Below are 17942 nucleotides of genomic sequence, written 5' to 3' on the forward strand. Positions count from 1 at the left end.
GTGGAGGGTTAGCATGCAATTCTGTAGTGTACTAATGCACAGGGATGCAAACTAGTGAGGGCCCAAAAAGGTGATACTTAAAAAAAATTAAACAAAGAATATGATCTACATGATCCGTCTCTGTGTGTAAAATAAAATGTGGTTAATGTGAACCTAACTTGCATCTAAAAAATGTAAAGAAAGTAATCCAATGTTATTTGTTGCCTAGACTTTACTGCAAATGATACTCAAGGTCTTGAGAAAAAAAACAATACACTAATATTGCAGTTAGCCATGACAGCCTTTATAATATAACACTTGAACACACACATAAATATTGCACTTGGGAAAAAAAACATCTAAAGTAGAAATAGAATGAAACAAACAGGCATTCTATTTTTGCTCTATTATAGTGGCCACTATAGACATTGATTAAGTGCACAAGGCTGTGCACAAGGCTGCATGTGAGTTGAGTTCAAGTGAGTGAGTTCAAAAAATGAGTTCACTGAGTTCAAAAAATATAATCCCCCTCACTCTCTCTCACTCACACACACACACACACACACACACACACACACACACACCTGTCAAAATCAACACAACAAAAGCAATATCTTTGGGCTACACTGCAAAAAGCCTAATTTTCACCTAATTCTCTCAATCGGAAAATTAACCACATAAGTTACTGTAGAGGGAAACATTAGTTAATGGTGGTTAGTTAGGGTTAGGGTTAACCCTAACATTTCACAGATTGCCATGGTCCAGTAAGCAACTAACAGTAAGCGTTATAACTTGAATGCAAGGGGTCGTATACCAGTTAATACTGTAATGAAACAGGCAGGGAGCAGGTCTCGAACCCATGACCTTGTAGCCCGAAGTCCAGTGCGCTATCGACTGTGCGGCAAAAGCATGCTCAAGCGGCAGAGTTGATATCCGCGCGTATAAACCCAGGGTCGTTACACTACTATAGCGAATTGGTTAGGTTACTAATGTTAGCTCATTTGATGTCGTAATGTTAGCTAGCTAACGCTAGCTGTCTGACTTTATTAGCAAGCTAATTTTCACACCATAAACTCAATTATTTGATCAGATGAGTTGGCTAATGTTGCTCAACATTTCTCTGGCTGGCTAACGGAGAATTCAATCCAGTTTATCTAGCAAGATTATTAACAATGCTAATACTTGTTCCACCACACTTTCTCCCTCACCTCAAACTTTCCAAATGGCAGTTATTTTTCGGTTACAGCTCATGAGGTACGCTTCATCACCTTCTCACCCCCGTCTCCGTGGTCAGGCTTCTCACCTAACGTTACCTCTTCGTTATCGTTCAGCCTTTCTACTCTCTGCTGTCTTTCCAGAGCGCGCGCTGATCATGTAACTAGCAAATTGGTCGTCTCTTCTCTGTTCAGTTGCTTGCTGCGCTGCATTCTGTTGTTATGTGAACAATTGGTTGAGCCTTGGATACAGCCAGTATAGCTCCAAACGTGCATCACTCTTTCGCTTACAGCCAGTAGTGAGCCCCCCTAACTTTTCTCATCGAATCTACATGAATCACATAGGTCACCTATTTTGGATTCAAAACGGCAAATTTCGCCAAAAGGTGACTAGTTTGCATCCCTGAATGCAGTTGTTAAACTCACTGTATGGCATACAACACATGCTAGATGAGTAAATGCTGGATGAGCAGGTTGTCTTTAGAGAAGTCCGAGGTCAATGTGAGTAAGTGGGGTTTGATGAGTGGTGTGAGAGGAGACACAGGAGCTATCTCACTTAGGAGGGACTTTTTATGGTTACACACTTATTTCCCATTAGGCCACAGACACGCAAACTCACACAAACGTACGGTATGTACTGAGGGCCACTTCCGCTTCAAATACACATCTCCCCACCAAAACAACCTTCCTCACCCACAATCTCCCTCAACACATCCTCCCTGCAGAGCTTGCACGTGAACCGGAGGGAGGGAGGGACGGGAGGGTGGGACAGACAGACGAGAAGTGAATCCATTCTCACATCCCACACCCTTCCAGCGCCATTGTGCCGCCACATAGTGACAGATTGCCTCTCTGTGACGCACATTGAGGCTAACAGAAATCCCCTGACAGTATATTCACTATAGCTCTCAACACAACTTTGAGTAGATCTCTAATAGCTCACACTATTCTTGTCACATTTCCCCAAAAGTTACAGTGTGTAAAAATGGCCCTGTAATCTAGAGATATGGCGAGGTCATCCAATCTGAACTGTCGCCAAATTCAGGGCTGCAGCTGATATGGACTCTATTTACTTCCTCGTGAGTACTCTGCCTGAAGATTGGCTACCCCTCGTACATTTCCCAACAGCCCCCACTCTTCCCCCTTCATGTCCCTATTGTTTTTTATCTATAGAAAAATGTACCCCTGGCCTCTACATAGTACAGTACTTGTGAGTTCTAAATTAATGGTGTTCATATGGTGAGATTTCCACCTAGCCTAACAGAGGGCCATGTGGAGCAAGCCATCGCTATTGCTAATGTCTGTCCAACCCTTTCAGATCTACATGAAGTGCTTAGGGTTTAGGGGTGGAGTTGGAATTGGGCAATAGAGTCTCCCTTCCACAAACTCCTTACAGGCCTATAAACAGAGCTTCAAAACAACTTGTTGCTCAACTTGGCACCGAGCATAGCAATGAAGCCAAAACAAGGAAAAACTGCCAAGTGGGTTAATTTAAGGAGACACAAGGGTCCCATTCTCCCCCCTCCCTCTTCGCCCCCCTCTCTCTCCATGCTCTTGCCTCATACACCCACAGACAAATGCAAGCGCTGTCAACACAGAAAGGGATAGAAAAAGAGGGAGAGATTTAGAGGTTTGCAGCAAAGGCTCCGTCTGTGATTGGAAGTGGGAGAGTTGGAGAAGGATAGAAAGAGAAGAGAAGTGATGGTCGAGCGGGAGAAGTTTGCTTACTTGGCAAACAGCCACTGAAGCACATCTGGAGAGGCAATTAATTCAGCTAAACTGAAAACACTTTCTGCTGCAACAAAAACATTGCATAACAATTCCGATTACCAAACATTGCAGGAAAACCAATCGTGATGTATGAAATCCTTGGATTAGTTGTAAATCAAGAATGATTTTACTGTCTTTGTCTTAAAGAGCCATCTCTTTGATGATTGTTCCTGACACACAGTAAACAGGAGAATGGTTTTGTAAGGATCAAATACACCTCCCATGTGTTACTGCTTCACAGCTCTATGGTATATTGTCTTGTTCCTCTGCCAGCTTTGAAAAGGACCAGTGGGAACAGGTTAGTTCACAGAAGGATCCTCTCTGGCTGAAACGTGTTTTCACTGTTTACATTTGGGCCAGTTTCTAATCCCAATAATTCCCACACATGAATACCTTGGCCTTTCTCTAAGCCCCTCCCCTGGGCAGGTGTTTGACATGCCAGTGTGTCATAAAGGCCAAGAATAACACTATCTAAATGCTAGCACTGTTGTCTCACTAGCAATAAAGTATCCCAATCCCATTGGTTAACCGGTTTGTCTGTAACTCAACTCCTGCTGCTTCACCGACCACAACCCCTATTCTGAGATGCATTCCAAAGAACTGTAATCATCCTGACCAAAAGCGCCAGCTCACACACAGACTTGCATACTGAGCTGCTCTCGCCGTGGCTATAGGCATACAGAGTGTTGTCCAGTTAGCATATTTTCAGATATGACGGTTTATGATTTTCTTTAGTCATTTCAATGTCAAATATGAACCATTTCAGAGATGACGATGGAACAACTTCCTAACAAGTTCAACGTACATTTTTACTGTAACTTCTAGCAAACTATCAACTTTTATGCAACGGTTAACCAACATTGACTGGTGTGATTTCCAATAGATGCACAAACGTTGTATAACAGTAAAAATCCACACATTCTTACACACCCCTTGCTACTCACCGATCTGGTCCTCTGGGATGAGTGACTCGATGGGGGGCTCCAGCTCAGAGCTCTGCCGCAGGTAGCTCTTCATCTGGGTGATGAACTGGCGTAGCGTCTGCAGCAATTCCAGTCCTGATGCGTGGCACTGCCAGGCCTGGCTGCCGCCTCCCTCCTGCAGGAAGCTCAGGTAGTCCTGCACCAGGCAGCCGAAGTAAGACCCCTTGTCCCTCGACAGCTCCAGGACTCTCCGTATGGCCCGTTTCTCTGGGGTCATCAGCGAGTTGAACACCCCACTCATTTTACGGAGGTGGCCCCTGAGGGCCCGCTGGATGACCATGGCCCCGGCGCTGGCTCGCCGTTTGGTGCGCAGCCCAGGAGGGGTGATGGTCAGGTCCTGGTCTTGGTCACTCTCCAGGCTCCCGCCGAAGTCTGCTTCGTCTTCATCATCATCATCTTCCTCCATGCTGCTGTAGGGGTGGGTGAGGGGGGGCAGGACCAGGTTGTTGGTGGTGGGGGGGCTCGGTTCAGAGAGAGGGGGGAAAAAGCCCTGGGAAAAGTCTAGTGAGTCGGCAGAGGATTCGGTGGAAAGGCTCATGTCGCTCAGGCGCTGCACACTGTCCCCTCTTCCTCCTCTTTCTCTTCCTCCTTCCTCTCGACGGGAGGGGGCTGGGTCTTGAGTGGACGGACTGTTTCCCTCTGTGTTGTCGTCAGGGGTGGTGGCGTTTCTCAGTGACAGCTTAGCCAGACTGAGAGAAATGGCGTTCTCAATAGTCTGGTCATCGAGAGCAAGATGGCAGTCGACGTCGCTTGGTGGTGTGGGTTTCGGTCTACTTGGGGAGGAAAGGGACAAGGGAATAGTGATGGGGGCACTGATGCTGAGCTTCTTAGGAGGGGAGGATAAGAGGAAAGAAGAGGATGGACTGATGCTGAGAGAGGAGCCCAGGCGGGAGAGAAGGCTACTGCCCTTCTCTCTTTCTCCTCCTTTCTCCCTCTCTCCCACCCTGTCCTTCTCTTTGGGGGTGTTGATCCAGGATATCTTCTCAGGCATGCTGCACTGGCGTCGAGGAGGGGCAGGGCGACGGGGAGCACAATGGGGAGGTGGGGGGCGAGGCGGTGGTGGGCGGGACACGCTCTTAGCCTGGCTCACACTGTTATAATGCTGGGGGCTGTTGCCAGGGCTAGGACTCTGAGGGCTGTTGCTAGGGGGTTGAGGGCTGTTTGTGCAGTCGATAAGTTGCTCTGGGTTGCTGGTACAGTGCTGTTGAACTTGTACCGTTGTTGCTGTAGTTGTTGTAGTACTATTGTTGTTTAGGTGGTGGGGGTTGTTGTAGTAGCTGGTGGAGGAGGGAGGGGTGTGGTTGCCCCCCTCTGGGTCGTGAACCTTCAGGAAGAGGGGGTTGATGAAGCAGAGAGCCCCGTTGGACTGGGAACACTCAAGCTGGGACGGGGTGCGGGTGACCAGGGGGCTGAGTGATTGGTCCTGGATGGTTGTCCCGGACAACCGGGAGACAGAACTCTTGCTCCTGCAGCAATGCTCAGAGTCCCAGAAGCCTGCAGGGCAGAGACAGGAGAGAGACAATATCAGAACAGTCAGACACTACAACAGCAACATTACTGAAAGATATAGCGCTGAGTGATTAGTGCTTTGTGAGGTCGGTTCGATTATATATATATATATAGATCAGTTTTCTATTTCCATAAGTTTTAAACATTAAATGCACTATGCATTAGTGTTGCACGGTATACCTGTACCACGGTAATATCACGGTACCAAAACGTCATGATACTTATGATACAAACATTTCAGAATACCGCAGTACCGTTTCATATGATACTACCAACTTTTTCCAGCCCTACCAATCTAAAGAGCCTGCTGGCGCCTGTTATAAAATGTTTAGAAAGTCAGTTGAATTTAAGCAACAGCCATTAGTCTCGAATATGCACAGGTCTAATAATATCCATTTCGCTTTAATGCTCACAAATCACATGGCAGCTGTAATCAGCCAGCCCCATCCCCTACCAGGCCTCACTCACCTGCTTCTCTGTCTGCTCTTTTTTTTTTTACCTGTATTTAATTAGGCAAGTCAGTTAAGGACAAATTCTTATATACAATGACGGCCTACCCCGGCCAAACCAGGACGATGCTGGGCCAATTGTGCGCCGTCCTATGGGACTCCCAATCACGGCCAGATATGATACAGTCTGGATTCAAACCAGGGACACCTCTTGCACCGAGATGCAGTGCCTTAGACCGTTGTGCCACTCGGGAGCCATCTGTGTCGATTCCACCATCAGTTTTAAAAATATATCATTTAGTACTGATGGCGAGCGGGGATGCAGACCCTGATGAGTCTTCTGTCAGATTTGCTACATTGGAGCAGCGCAAAGCAAGCAATGTTGATACATTGTATAATTTAATCGTCTGTTATAATGAAGAGAACAGACCAGTCTGAGGAGTCTTTGCAAGTTCCCCGTCATGCAGCCTCAGTGTCAGAGGGGAAATGGAGCACAGCTTTGTGAAAGGCATGCTTGTAGCTTTACAGCGAATAAAACGACTTGTCTCTAGTCTAAACAGTTTTAAAAAAAGATCACCCATATTACCGGAGATGCCTTTTTTCTCCTACCGTGGTTCGCACGCATTTGACATAATTTCACAAACCATGTCGTGGGCGGTTTTAAACTAATCGCGGGTTGCCAATCATTGGTTTGATAACAATGTTATTCTAGCTAAAAACCTGGTATTTTGACAGTAGGTTTAGGCAAATTTGATTGACTGGAAGAAAGGAAAATAATCTGATGTGCTTCAAAAGGTAGGACTCATATAGACCGAATGTAAGCCTAAACTAAACCAAAAATCTATTTCTTTCTGGTGCGCCTTCAATTGTTTTGAGCCTATCGTTTTAAAAGCTGGGAGCAGTGTATGTATTGGTGGGATATCGAGTGGTGTGTGTATTGAGAGTGAGGGAGAGTGTGTGTGTGTTAACTGAAGAGTAAAGGTTTGATGCAGTGTTTTCCCCTTATACATGCATAATGACATTATCCATGTACAGTATTCCTTCCTCCTGCCAAGTAACTAGTAGGCCTTAGTAAATATTAGCAAATCAGCCAGGATATACAGTATTCTATTATACACTGAACACTGAAGTTACATTCAATGTGAAACTACTTGGTATTGTGATACCTGGCCTGGTATCGTGTCATTTGTAAAATGTTGGTATCCTGACAAGCCTACTATGCATTATGTGGGTTGAATGCTGTAACACAGACTAAAACAATTAATAAAAGTCAGATGATAGTAGTGACTTCCCATTACTGCTTATCACTTACTAACCATCATTTATTCACATCACTTTAATAAAATATTTCAGTTAGTGTAAATTACATTTGTTTTATTTGATGACTATTATTTCATCCAACTCCTCTCTAAAGAGCTGCTGCCTACGCTATCTGACAGTCACTATTTAGTATTTCTTCAAAGTAAATCAGGCATACTTTTATTCCAACATTCAATCACTTAGATCATGTATTTTCCCGTAGAGAAATGAAGCAACTGCTCTGTCACGCATTCTTCTCTGCTCTCTCACACTAACCTAACGTAGCAGGCATAAAAGAAACAGACAAGTAGGAGCGCAATAGATTATGGTCATTGTAGTTAACTACCACGTTTTCTGTGGTAATTATGTAAAATATTGGCCTGTTGGAAACTATAACTCTCTACTACATTGCACATCTAATTTACAGTGCATTCAGAAAGTATTCAACCCCTTTACTTTTTCCACATTTTGTTAAGTTTTGTTAAGCATTATTCTAAAATGGATTCAACAGATTTCTTTCCTCATCACCCTACACACAATACCCCATAATGACAAAGCTAAAACCGTAAAAAAAAACTGAAATAACATTTATTTAGGCATTCAGACTCTTTACTCAGTACTTTGTTGAAGCACCTTAGGGAGTGATTACAGCCTCTTGTCTTCTTGGTTATGAAGCTACAAGCTTGGCACACCTGTGTTTGGGGAGTTTCTCCCATTCTTCTCTGCAGATCCTCTCAGGTTGGATCGGGAGCGTCTCTACACAGCTATTTTCAGGTCTCTCCAGAGATGTTCGATCGGGTTCAAGTCCGTGCTCTGGCTGGGCCACTCAAGGACATTCAGAGACTTATCCCGAAGCCACTCCTGCGTTGTCTTGGCTGTGTGCTTAGGGTCGTTGTCCTGTTGGAAGGTGAATCTTTGCCCCAGTTTGAGGTCCTGGGCGCTCTGGAGAAGGTTTTCATCAAGGATCTCTGTACTTTACTTCGTTCATCTTTTCCTCAATTCTGACAAGTCTCCCAGTCCCTGCCGCTGAAAAACATCCCTACGGTGAAGCATGGTGGTGGCAGCATCATGTTGTGAGTGCCAGGTTTCCTCCAGACGTGACGCTTGGCATTCAGGCCAAAGAGTTCAATCTCGGTTTCATTAGACCAGAGAATCTTCTTTCACATGGTCAGAGTCCTTTAGGTGCCATTTGGCAAACTCCAAGCAAGCTGGCATGTGCTTTTTACTGAGGAGCGGCTTCGGTCAGGCCACTTTACCATAAAGGCCTGATTGGTGGAGTGCTGCAGAGATGGTTGTTCCAAACTTCTTCCATTTAAGAATGATGGTGGCCACTGTGTTCTTGGGAACCTTCAATGCTGCAGACATTTTTTGGTACCCTTCCCCAGATCTGTGCCTCGACACAATCCTGTCTCTGAGCTCGACAGACAATTCCTTCGACCTCGTGGCTTGGTTTTTGCTCTGACATGTACTGTCAACTATGGGACCTTATATAGACAGGTGTGTGCCTTTCCAATTCATGTCCAAACAATTGAATTTACCACAGGTGGACTCCAATCAAGTTGTAGAAACATCAAGGATGATCAATGGAAAAAGGATGCACCTGAGCTCAATTTCAAAACTCATAGCAAAGGGTCTGAATACTTATGTAAATATGGTATTTCTGTTTTTAATTTTAATACATTTGCAAACATTTTAAAAAAGAAGAAGCTCTTTTCACTTTGTTTTTATGGGGTATTGTGTGTAAATTGCTGCGTAAAAACAAGAACGAAATGGAATTCAAAATTGAACTGACGTTGCTCAATTAGTTGTTTAAAAACCTAAAATCACTCAGCACTAGTAAGATAACACTAACATCATGCCAATATTACGCCTACATTATTTCAATATTGCCATATCTCACAATAACATCACTGGTCAAACGCTGCAGGAGTCAGTCATTCTGATATTACACCACAGAGCAACATTAGGATAGCATAACACTGTAATATAATAGCAACACAAAGTAACATGCAGTGATGCTCTACATTAACACAGAGGCTACAATAACCTGATAATAACAACGTAGTAACTGAAAAGTATGCTAATAAAACAATGCCAATACACAGACATTAGACCATCGAGTCAATTAAGCTACTGTCATACCACGTTGCCAATGCCTACATTACAGTATTAATACAAGAAAGCATATTAACACATTGTTGCAAATAAGTACAACCATACCAGTCTACATAACAGCAGCACAATAACATTCCAAATCAGTATGATATAACCATAGAAGACTTAGAAAGAACAGCGCTGGTCACTACAACACAGCCAACAACTTAGCAACCAAAGCCATGTACCAACCAAAGACACTATTGGTGGATTTACCCCAGTATTTTACTCAAAAGGCTCAGAATTTTCTGTTCCATCTATGCGGGCCAGAACTCGAGTATCACTGGACATTGGCTCCGGTGGACATTCTCTTACTTGGGGCCAAAGCCAGGCCACTGGTACTTTTCAGCTTTCATTTACATAAGAGTCTAACTGTGAACTTCAACAACTTCCCACAAAGCAACTGTTTAGATTATGCAGAGGTTGTTGATTCGGCTCTTCACAAGTCCTCACGGTCAGCCCTAGCTACGGAAACAATGTACCTAGTATAACATAAGGGCATATACAGTAATGTAACACTGGTGTTGCAGTCAAAAAAAAGCAGCATATATGACAGAACTAACCTACTGCAAGAGACGCATCCAACTGAAGAGCATATACTACAGTGCTGTACTAGACAGAGCAAAACGCAGAGACTCTAGAACAATTAAAGACAAAACCGTACCAGATTAAGCCAAAGTCACATCACAATGTAAGACCAGAGAAACTTCGACTTACTGTTCTCACATCAGCAGACAAATACCAGCTCTGATTTTAGTTTACTAGTGTGAGAAACCTCTAGAGCACACTGCCGTCCAGTCTGAAGCCTCGCTGTCATGTCTCACACACACACACACACACACACAGACTTATGACTCACACATGATAACGAGTGCATGGGGGCGGACAGTCAACAGAGCACTCTCCTCCCCCCGCTTCTTGCTCTCAATCCCTCGCTCGCCAGCTCTCTGTCAGTTTTTCCTGCCCCATTCCTCCTTCAAGACTTATTTTTCTCTGCTGTTTTTGTTATTCTTCCATTTTGGCAGCTCTTGCACTTTTCACTGTTACTTTCTGGGGTGAACTTTGGTTTTATAGGTGGGGTGGAGACCAAACCTGTCAGGGGGTACTCCTCCAGAATTTATTTTCTCCACCTAAAGCTAATTTCCTGCATTTCATCACAATTTAAGTGATTCATAAGACTGAACTAGAGCAAATGTAATTCAATAATCAATATTTTGTTGCACATAGAACAGAATTAGCAGCTTTAAAAAAAAGCAAAATGTTAAGTACAAAGACTTAGCTTTTGATGGTCTTAATGAGGATTCCATCTATATCAAATGTCTTCAAACTTAATTAGCCAGACAACATTTCATGTTTCTATGACTAAGATATCTTGTTTCAAAAGCCACTGTCATCTTGAGCTAACTTTAGGAAACAATAACCCCCCCCCAAAACTGTCATCCACTGTTTTGTTTCAAAAGCCACTGCTAGCTTGAGCTAGATTAACCACAAACCATAGGGATAGTGGCAAGCTCACCATGTTAAAATGTTGTGGCCAATTCACCTCTAAGTAACTTCAAACTAAGCATTTGAGTTGATTTGTTTTGCAATTTTGAACACTGTGAGCTTGCCACTATCCCTATGGTTTGTGGTTAATCTAGCTCAAGCTAGCAGTGGCTTTTGAAACAAAAAACAGTGGATGACAGCCTCTCCTGGCCCCATAAGACTTCATTCAGGGAAAATGGAGAGAAAAAAAAAAGTCTAAAAAGTGACGATATCCTTTAACATTTTATTTGGTTCCCTCAAAAACACCAATTATAAAAACATTTTCATACACTCAGCATATGTTTAAATGTGCTCAAAACAGGAGCTACACAAGAAAATCACATTTTGACTCCGCTGGGCCTTTAAGACAGTGATAACACGGACCTTCACACTATTTTAGGACACTTGGGGGTATCCGAAACAAATGTAATTATTTGATTACACTTTTGAATCTGGCCTTATAAATAACAAAGATCAGTCTGAATGAAGTATGCTTAGAAGTTATTGAAGTGCATCATACAGGTATTGGAAGATTCAGGAAAGCAGAAGAAAGCTCAGGCAATCATTGTGTATTTCATCTTTCTTAGAACAGAATATAAATTCATTTCCCCCAACCATTCTGTGTTCCTGAGAGTCATAGATTTCAGGCACGGGATCATAATTGAAAATGGCCAAAACGGTTCAACTGCTAAAGCCAAATTCATAGGAAGATCACAATTACATTCAATTAATTTCCCCCAGTCATTCTGTGCGATTTTGTCAGTCCCGTCTAACGAGTCCTGTGCGACACGTGAGCTGTGTGACCAACTTTGTTTTTATACTTGTAATGATAAAACTAAATAATCAAAGAAATGCATACAAAGATGTCCCTCCACAATGGGTTGGGGGTTATGACCCTCCCGTCCCTAGTGAAAGTTCCACCCCTGGTTACCTTTAAAGTCAGTTTTTGTTCCTTGTCAACAATAGCAGTGGTATTTCATCTTTGATATTTTGTTGGGTTCTGGAAAATATTATTATTGATGAAAGTTCTGTTCCAGACATGAAATCACTTGTCTTGGACCAAAATATCACACATTTATCCACAAAGTGTTAACAATAACTGATGTGGTGGGATGTGGGGAGGCAAGGGTTAAACTGGTTGCAACAGAAACCCTGTATCCCAGGCAACACACCTGTGTTGAGTTCAGTTTGATTAAATATTTGCTATGTTGCTTGATGGTTTGTAATGAATGTTTCCCCAAAACATTCTTCAGTGTTCTTGAACAGACTGAGGTACGTTTTCTCCGTTTGGTGGGGTGTGGCTTGAAGCAATAAGATAGGTATTTAAAGGGCAACGGAGTGTTCCCCAAACCACAACCCCTCCCAGTTTTTCAACTAGTCGTTCAGAACATCACCATTTCCGTTTAATTGAACGATGCAGAACATTTTTTCATCCTGAACACTGCCCTGAGACACTGTGGGTGTGGCCTAACGGGGGAAATGTCTTTGTCTAAAACTGGCAGCTGGGAAAATCTAGGGTGAGCTGAGGACAATGAGGGGAGGAAACCTGAAATTCAGACAGATGACAAATGAATTCATTCTTGGCCAAAGTTTAGCCTCTTGGTAAAGAAAGACAGAAATGTCAGCTAATGGTTCGCTGCTTGAAAAAACTTCTTTAACAAGCCTTGCTAGTACGTCCAGCTACTGTGTACTTCTTTTTCAATCAAGCTCATCTTCTGACAAAGGGTTGAATAGAGACCGACAGAATGAAAGAAAGAGTTGACTTTCTCTGAAGCATAGAAGGACACATCCCCATTGTATTGAATCAGACCCACGTCACAGGTGCGGTTACCGATCCAGACGTCAGAACTCAGCACTGATGTCTTTTGTTCTGTCCAAAGCCACATTTCAGTGATGCGACATAGCCTACCTACACACACAGCTCATCTCCGGCATGGTCACCTACATGAATGTCATTAAAATATATGTGAACCTTCACTGACGCTCATCTACGTCCACACAATCATTGTTCAAGTCTCAATGCAGTCTGCTCACATTACTCATAGGGAAAAATAGACAGTGGGGCTGTTGTGTGTGAAGATCACTCAAAACCACACCAAAGGAAGGGTGTTATCAAACCAGTGTCTTTGCAGAGGCTAGTATATGCCTGTACTGTATTCAACTCTTTCAGATGCAGTCAGGCAAAGTGACATTACGGCTTTGGCACAGAGAGCACATTGCACAGAGAGTGTGAGGTTTAATACCCTAGTGAGGCCTACTCAGGGGCTCCAGAGCCCCAGTGCTCTCCTGATCATGTGCCCAGCTGAGCAGCACTGATTTGGGGCTCAGAGAGGCATTGTTATTATGGGTGACTCATTGAGCCATGTCACTTTGGGCTTTTACTAGTTTAACTTGGAGAATGTGGTTAAATGTGATTTACGAGAACACACTGAGGAAGAAAAGCTTGGTTTTAAACAGAACAGATGTGGGATTAGACCTAAGGTAGTAACAATACTTTTCTAAAGCAACGAAAGTCAACTAGCAGGCAGTCAATGACCATCCAGATACAAAGGGAGGCTACACTTTTAATCTTCATGCTTCAGACATGCATTATCAATACAAACGCATAGTATCAGTCTAGTGGACACTCACCTGCTCCTAGCTTGGCCACCTCCTCCAAGTCTGTTGGTGTCCTGGCTGCAGAGATGGCTTCAGGAAGCTTTAGGGTGAATGGCAAGACATCCCTAAGAGAGAGAGGCAGACAGTCGATATGTGAGATGAAAATGAGTGAGAAAGACAAAAAGAAAATAGAGTGAGAGAGAGTAAGAAATTGGGAATAAATCACAGTCCCTGCAGTGAGTCATTTAATTAGGGTGACCAAACAGCCCTTCCCTAACAAGTTTTTGTCCCATGTGTGGTTTCTTGGGCTAGAGAGAGAAGGAGTGGACACATACACACAGAGCGAGAGAGAGGCAGACAGACAGACACAGGCCAAGAGGCTCAGCACCCCACCCTGTTCTTCCTGTGTCTCAGATAACTTATGAGTCTGAAGTGCACATTTACTAAGCTCTAATTGACATTATCATGGCAAAAAAATGTAACCAACATAATTTCAAGAGCAGAATAAGGCTGCTATTTTGTCATAGGCTGTCATATATTTAATCTGAGCCTAGAGGAAAGTCCTTGTCCTCAGGCCTGAAGGGAAGCCAAAGTAATTCCGCTACCCAAGAGTGGTAAAGCGCCTTTACTGGTTCTAACAGCAGACCTATAAGCTTTCTGCCAGCTCTGCTGAGCAAACTGTTGGAAAAAATGGTGTTTGACCAAATACAATGCTATTTCTCTGTAAACATATTAACAACATACTTTCAGCATGCTTATAGAGAAGGGCACTCAATATGCACTGCACTGACACAAATGACTGATGATTGAAAGAAATTGATAATAAGATTGTGGGAGCTGTACTGTTAGATTTCAGTGCAGCCTTTGATATTGACCACAACCTGTTGTTGAAAAAACATATCCGTTATGGCTTTTCAACCTCTGCCATATTGTGGATTCAGAGCTATCTATCCAATAGAAGTCAAAGGGTTTTCTTTAATGGAAGCTTATCTAATGTCAAACATGTAAAGTGTGGTGTACCGCAGGGCAGCTCTCTAGGCCCTCTACTCTTTTCTATTTTTACTAATGACCTGGCATTAAACAAAGCATGTGTGTCCATGTATGTTGATGATTTAACCATGTACGCATCAGCAACCACAGTTAATGAAATCACTGAAACCCTTAACAAAGAGTTGCAGTCTGTTTTGGAATGGGTGGCCAATAATAAATTGGTCCTGAACATCTTTAAAACTAAGAATTGTATTTGGTACAAATCCTTCCATAAGTTCTAGACCTCAGCTGAATCTGGTAATGAGTGGTATGGCTATTTAACAAGTTACTTTGGCGTTACCTTGTAAACTGTCAAGGTCAAAACATATTGATTCAATGGTTGTTAACCTCTTGAACCTCTGGGGGCAGTATTTCATTTTTGGATGAAAAACGTTCCCGTTTTAAACAAGATATTTTGTCACGAAAAGATGCTCGACTATGCATATAATTGACAGCTTTGGAAAGAAAACACTGACGTTTCCAAAACTGCCAAGATATTGTCTGTGAGTGCCACAGAACTAATGCTACAGGCGAAACCAAGATGAAATTGCATACAGGAAGTGAGCCAGATTTCGAATGCGCTGTGTTCCAATGTCTCCTTATATGGTTGTGAATGCGCAAGGAATGAGCCTACACTTTCTGTCGTTTCCCCAAGGTGTTTGCAGCATTGTGACGTATTTGTAGGCATATCATTGGAAAATTGACCATAAGAGACTACATTTACCAGGTGTCCGCTCGGTGTCCTCCGTCGAAACTATTGCGTAATCTCCAGGTGCGTGCATTTTTCCATTTTGAACAGAGGAGAAACCAAACTGCAACGAGTGATTTATCATCGAATAGATATGTGAAAAACACCTTGAGGATTGATTCTAAACAACGTTTGCCATGTTTCTGTCGATATTATGGAGTTAATTTGGAAAGAAGTTTGCGTTGTAATGACGGAATTTTCGTATTTTTTTTCTGAGCCAAACGTGATGAACAAAACGGAGCGATTTCTCCTACACAATCTTTTTGGAAAAACTGAACATTAGCTATCTAACTGAGAGTCTCCTCATTGAAAACATCCGAAGTTCTTCACAGGTAAATTATTTTATTTGAATGCTTTTCTTGTTTGTGAAAATGTTGCCTGCTGAATGCTAGGCTTAATGCTATGCTAGCTATCAATACTCTTACACAAATGCTTGTGTAGCTATGGTTGAAAAGCATTTTTTGAACATCTGAGATGACAGTGTTAACAAAAGGCTAAGCTTGTGAGCCACTATATTTATTTCATTTCATTTGCGATTTTCATGAATAGTTAACGTTGCGTTATGGTAATGTGCTTGAGGCTATAATTACGCTCCCGGATACGGGATTGCTCGTCGCAACAGGTTAAGACAAAGACCTCTCCCTGTAATAAAGAGATGATCTTCTTTTTTGACACCACATTCCAAAAACAAGTTCCGCAGGCTCTAGTTTGGTCTAATCTTGATTATTGTCCAGTCATGTGGTCGAGTGCTGCAAGGAAAGACCAAATTAAGCTGCAGCTGGCCCAGAACAGAGCGGCACATCTTGCTCTTCATTGTAATCAGAGGGCTCATATAAATACTATGCATGACAGTCTCTCTCTTGGCTAAGAGTTGATGAGACTGTTTCTTATAAAAAGAAGTGATGCAGTCAATGTGTTGAATCCCAAATTGTTTGCATAGGCAACTTACACACAGCTCTGACACACACACACACCACCAGGGGTCTTTTTACAGTCCACAAATCCAGAGAAATGTAAGAAAGCGTACAGTATTATATAGAGCCATTATTGCATGGAACTCCGTTTCCTCTCATATTGCTCAAATAAACAACAAACCTGGTTTTAAAAAAACGATAAAGCAACATCTCGCGGCACAACGCCTCTCCCCTATTTGACCTAGATAATTTGTGTGTATACATTGATATGTAGGCTACGTGTGCCTTTAATTTTTTTTTAATGTAATTCTGTCCTTGAGTTGTTCTTGTCTATTCATTTTATGTTTCATGTTTTGTGTGGACCCTAGGAAGATAGCTTCTGCAACAGCTAAATGGAAATCCTAATTAAAATACAACAAACTCTTAACAGAATTAAGAACTTTGAGCCATGCACTCAGTTGAAATCATACTGTACAAAGTTCATGATCCTTTTTGACCCCTTATGTTTTGTTTGCAGTTTTGTTCCAGTCTCTATATGTAAACACAAGCTACAGACAGTTCAAGGCCTGTTTTCTTCCTCACACTTCCTGCTTTCCACCCCGCATCCCTATTGATTTGTGGCCTTGACATGTTGCCATTCACCACCATCACCAGACAAGAATGTGTTTTCAATCAAGCTCAACCTCCACGTTTTAGCCAAGCTTTAATAGCATTGTTTGAAAAGCCTTGAGCTTGGTCAACTAACCAAGTCAATATGTAATTAGAATTATTATAGTGCAGACTCGACTGACATTGTTAGCTTTCGAAGAAAACAGTGCAATAGTCTCAGTGCAATAACGTGAAGTGATGAGGTGGCCAGTAAATGCCATTCTCTGTACTTCAAATGAAGCATGGTTCTTTCAGTAACTTCTGGGATCCATGTGTTCCTCTTCAAAAGGAATATGTGATTTATAACTAGGATGAGAAAGGTAGTGTTTCTTGAGGTAGTGTGTGTGTGTGTGTGTGTGTGTTACCTGCTGATGCAGCAGAAGGCCACAAGACGGAACAGGTCTGCGAAGCCGAGGCCCGATCCCTCCAAGGAGAATGCTGTGAAGGGATACATTTATATTTAAGGAACTTCAAAATCAGGAGCAAAGCTGTACTTGCAAAATCAGAACAAAAGCATGGCAATATTCCTAGATGGGAGAAGGGAGTTGGTGTGATGTTTTCACTTGGGAACTACTATGTCATACTATATACACACACACACCACTAGCAGTATCGTGAGAGTAGCTAACTGTTGCTCACATATTTGCAGAAGGGTAAGTCTGTTTTCTTGGCGTGCTGGCATGGCTGAGTGGGTGTGCCTACACCTAGTAGGCATTTGGTGCATTTACAAGCTGCAACAGGCCATCACACTTACCAGGCTACATCGCATTAGTAAAGAAAGGCAAAAATACCTGGTGAGACATTTTCTGGGATAACACACCCAACAAATAGCCTAATAAGATTTTTCTATTCACTTCAAGAACATCAACAATATGTGGCTATGTTAAGCCTTGTTAAATGTTACCTTTTGTGTTACTCTTAACTATATAACACATAACTACTTTCACTAGGTAAGAATCAGGAAATAGGTTTTTGGGAAACTCCAAACGCTCTCGGCATTGACCTCGGAGCAGGGAAAATGAAGTGAAAGGGGATACCTAGTCAGTTGAATGCATTCAACTGAAATGTCTTCCACATGTAAGTAGAAAGAGAGAAGAGAATATTGAGGCCCAGGATGACGTCAC

The 17942-nt window shown here is 42.7% G+C and overlaps 1 protein-coding gene across 2 annotated transcripts in view; it reads right to left on the bottom strand.

Annotated features, from left to right (window-relative positions):
• Nucleotides 1-17942, bottom strand: part of LOC139411468 (Ras and Rab interactor 2a) — a 65378-nt gene that overhangs the window by 7234 nt on the left and 40202 nt on the right. The window contains exons 1-4 of one of the 2 annotated variants that reach the window (XM_071157896.1): nucleotides 17458-17556; nucleotides 17184-17256; nucleotides 13513-13604; nucleotides 3908-5440 (exon numbers count right to left, since the gene is read on the bottom strand). In XM_071157896.1, coding sequence (XP_071013997.1) covers nucleotides 3908-5440; nucleotides 13513-13604; nucleotides 17184-17256; nucleotides 17458-17542 — 1783 coding nt within the window. In that variant the 5' untranslated portion in view covers nucleotides 17543-17556. Of the gene's footprint in view, nucleotides 1-3907; nucleotides 5441-13512; nucleotides 13605-17183; nucleotides 17257-17457; nucleotides 17557-17942 lie in introns of those variants that run through there. The other variant, XM_071157886.1, reaches the window with a different exon arrangement.

Source organism: Oncorhynchus clarkii, chromosome 1 (genome assembly GCF_045791955.1).
Source record: "Oncorhynchus clarkii lewisi isolate Uvic-CL-2024 chromosome 1, UVic_Ocla_1.0, whole genome shotgun sequence".
NCBI lineage: Eukaryota > Metazoa > Chordata > Actinopteri > Salmoniformes > Salmonidae > Oncorhynchus > Oncorhynchus clarkii.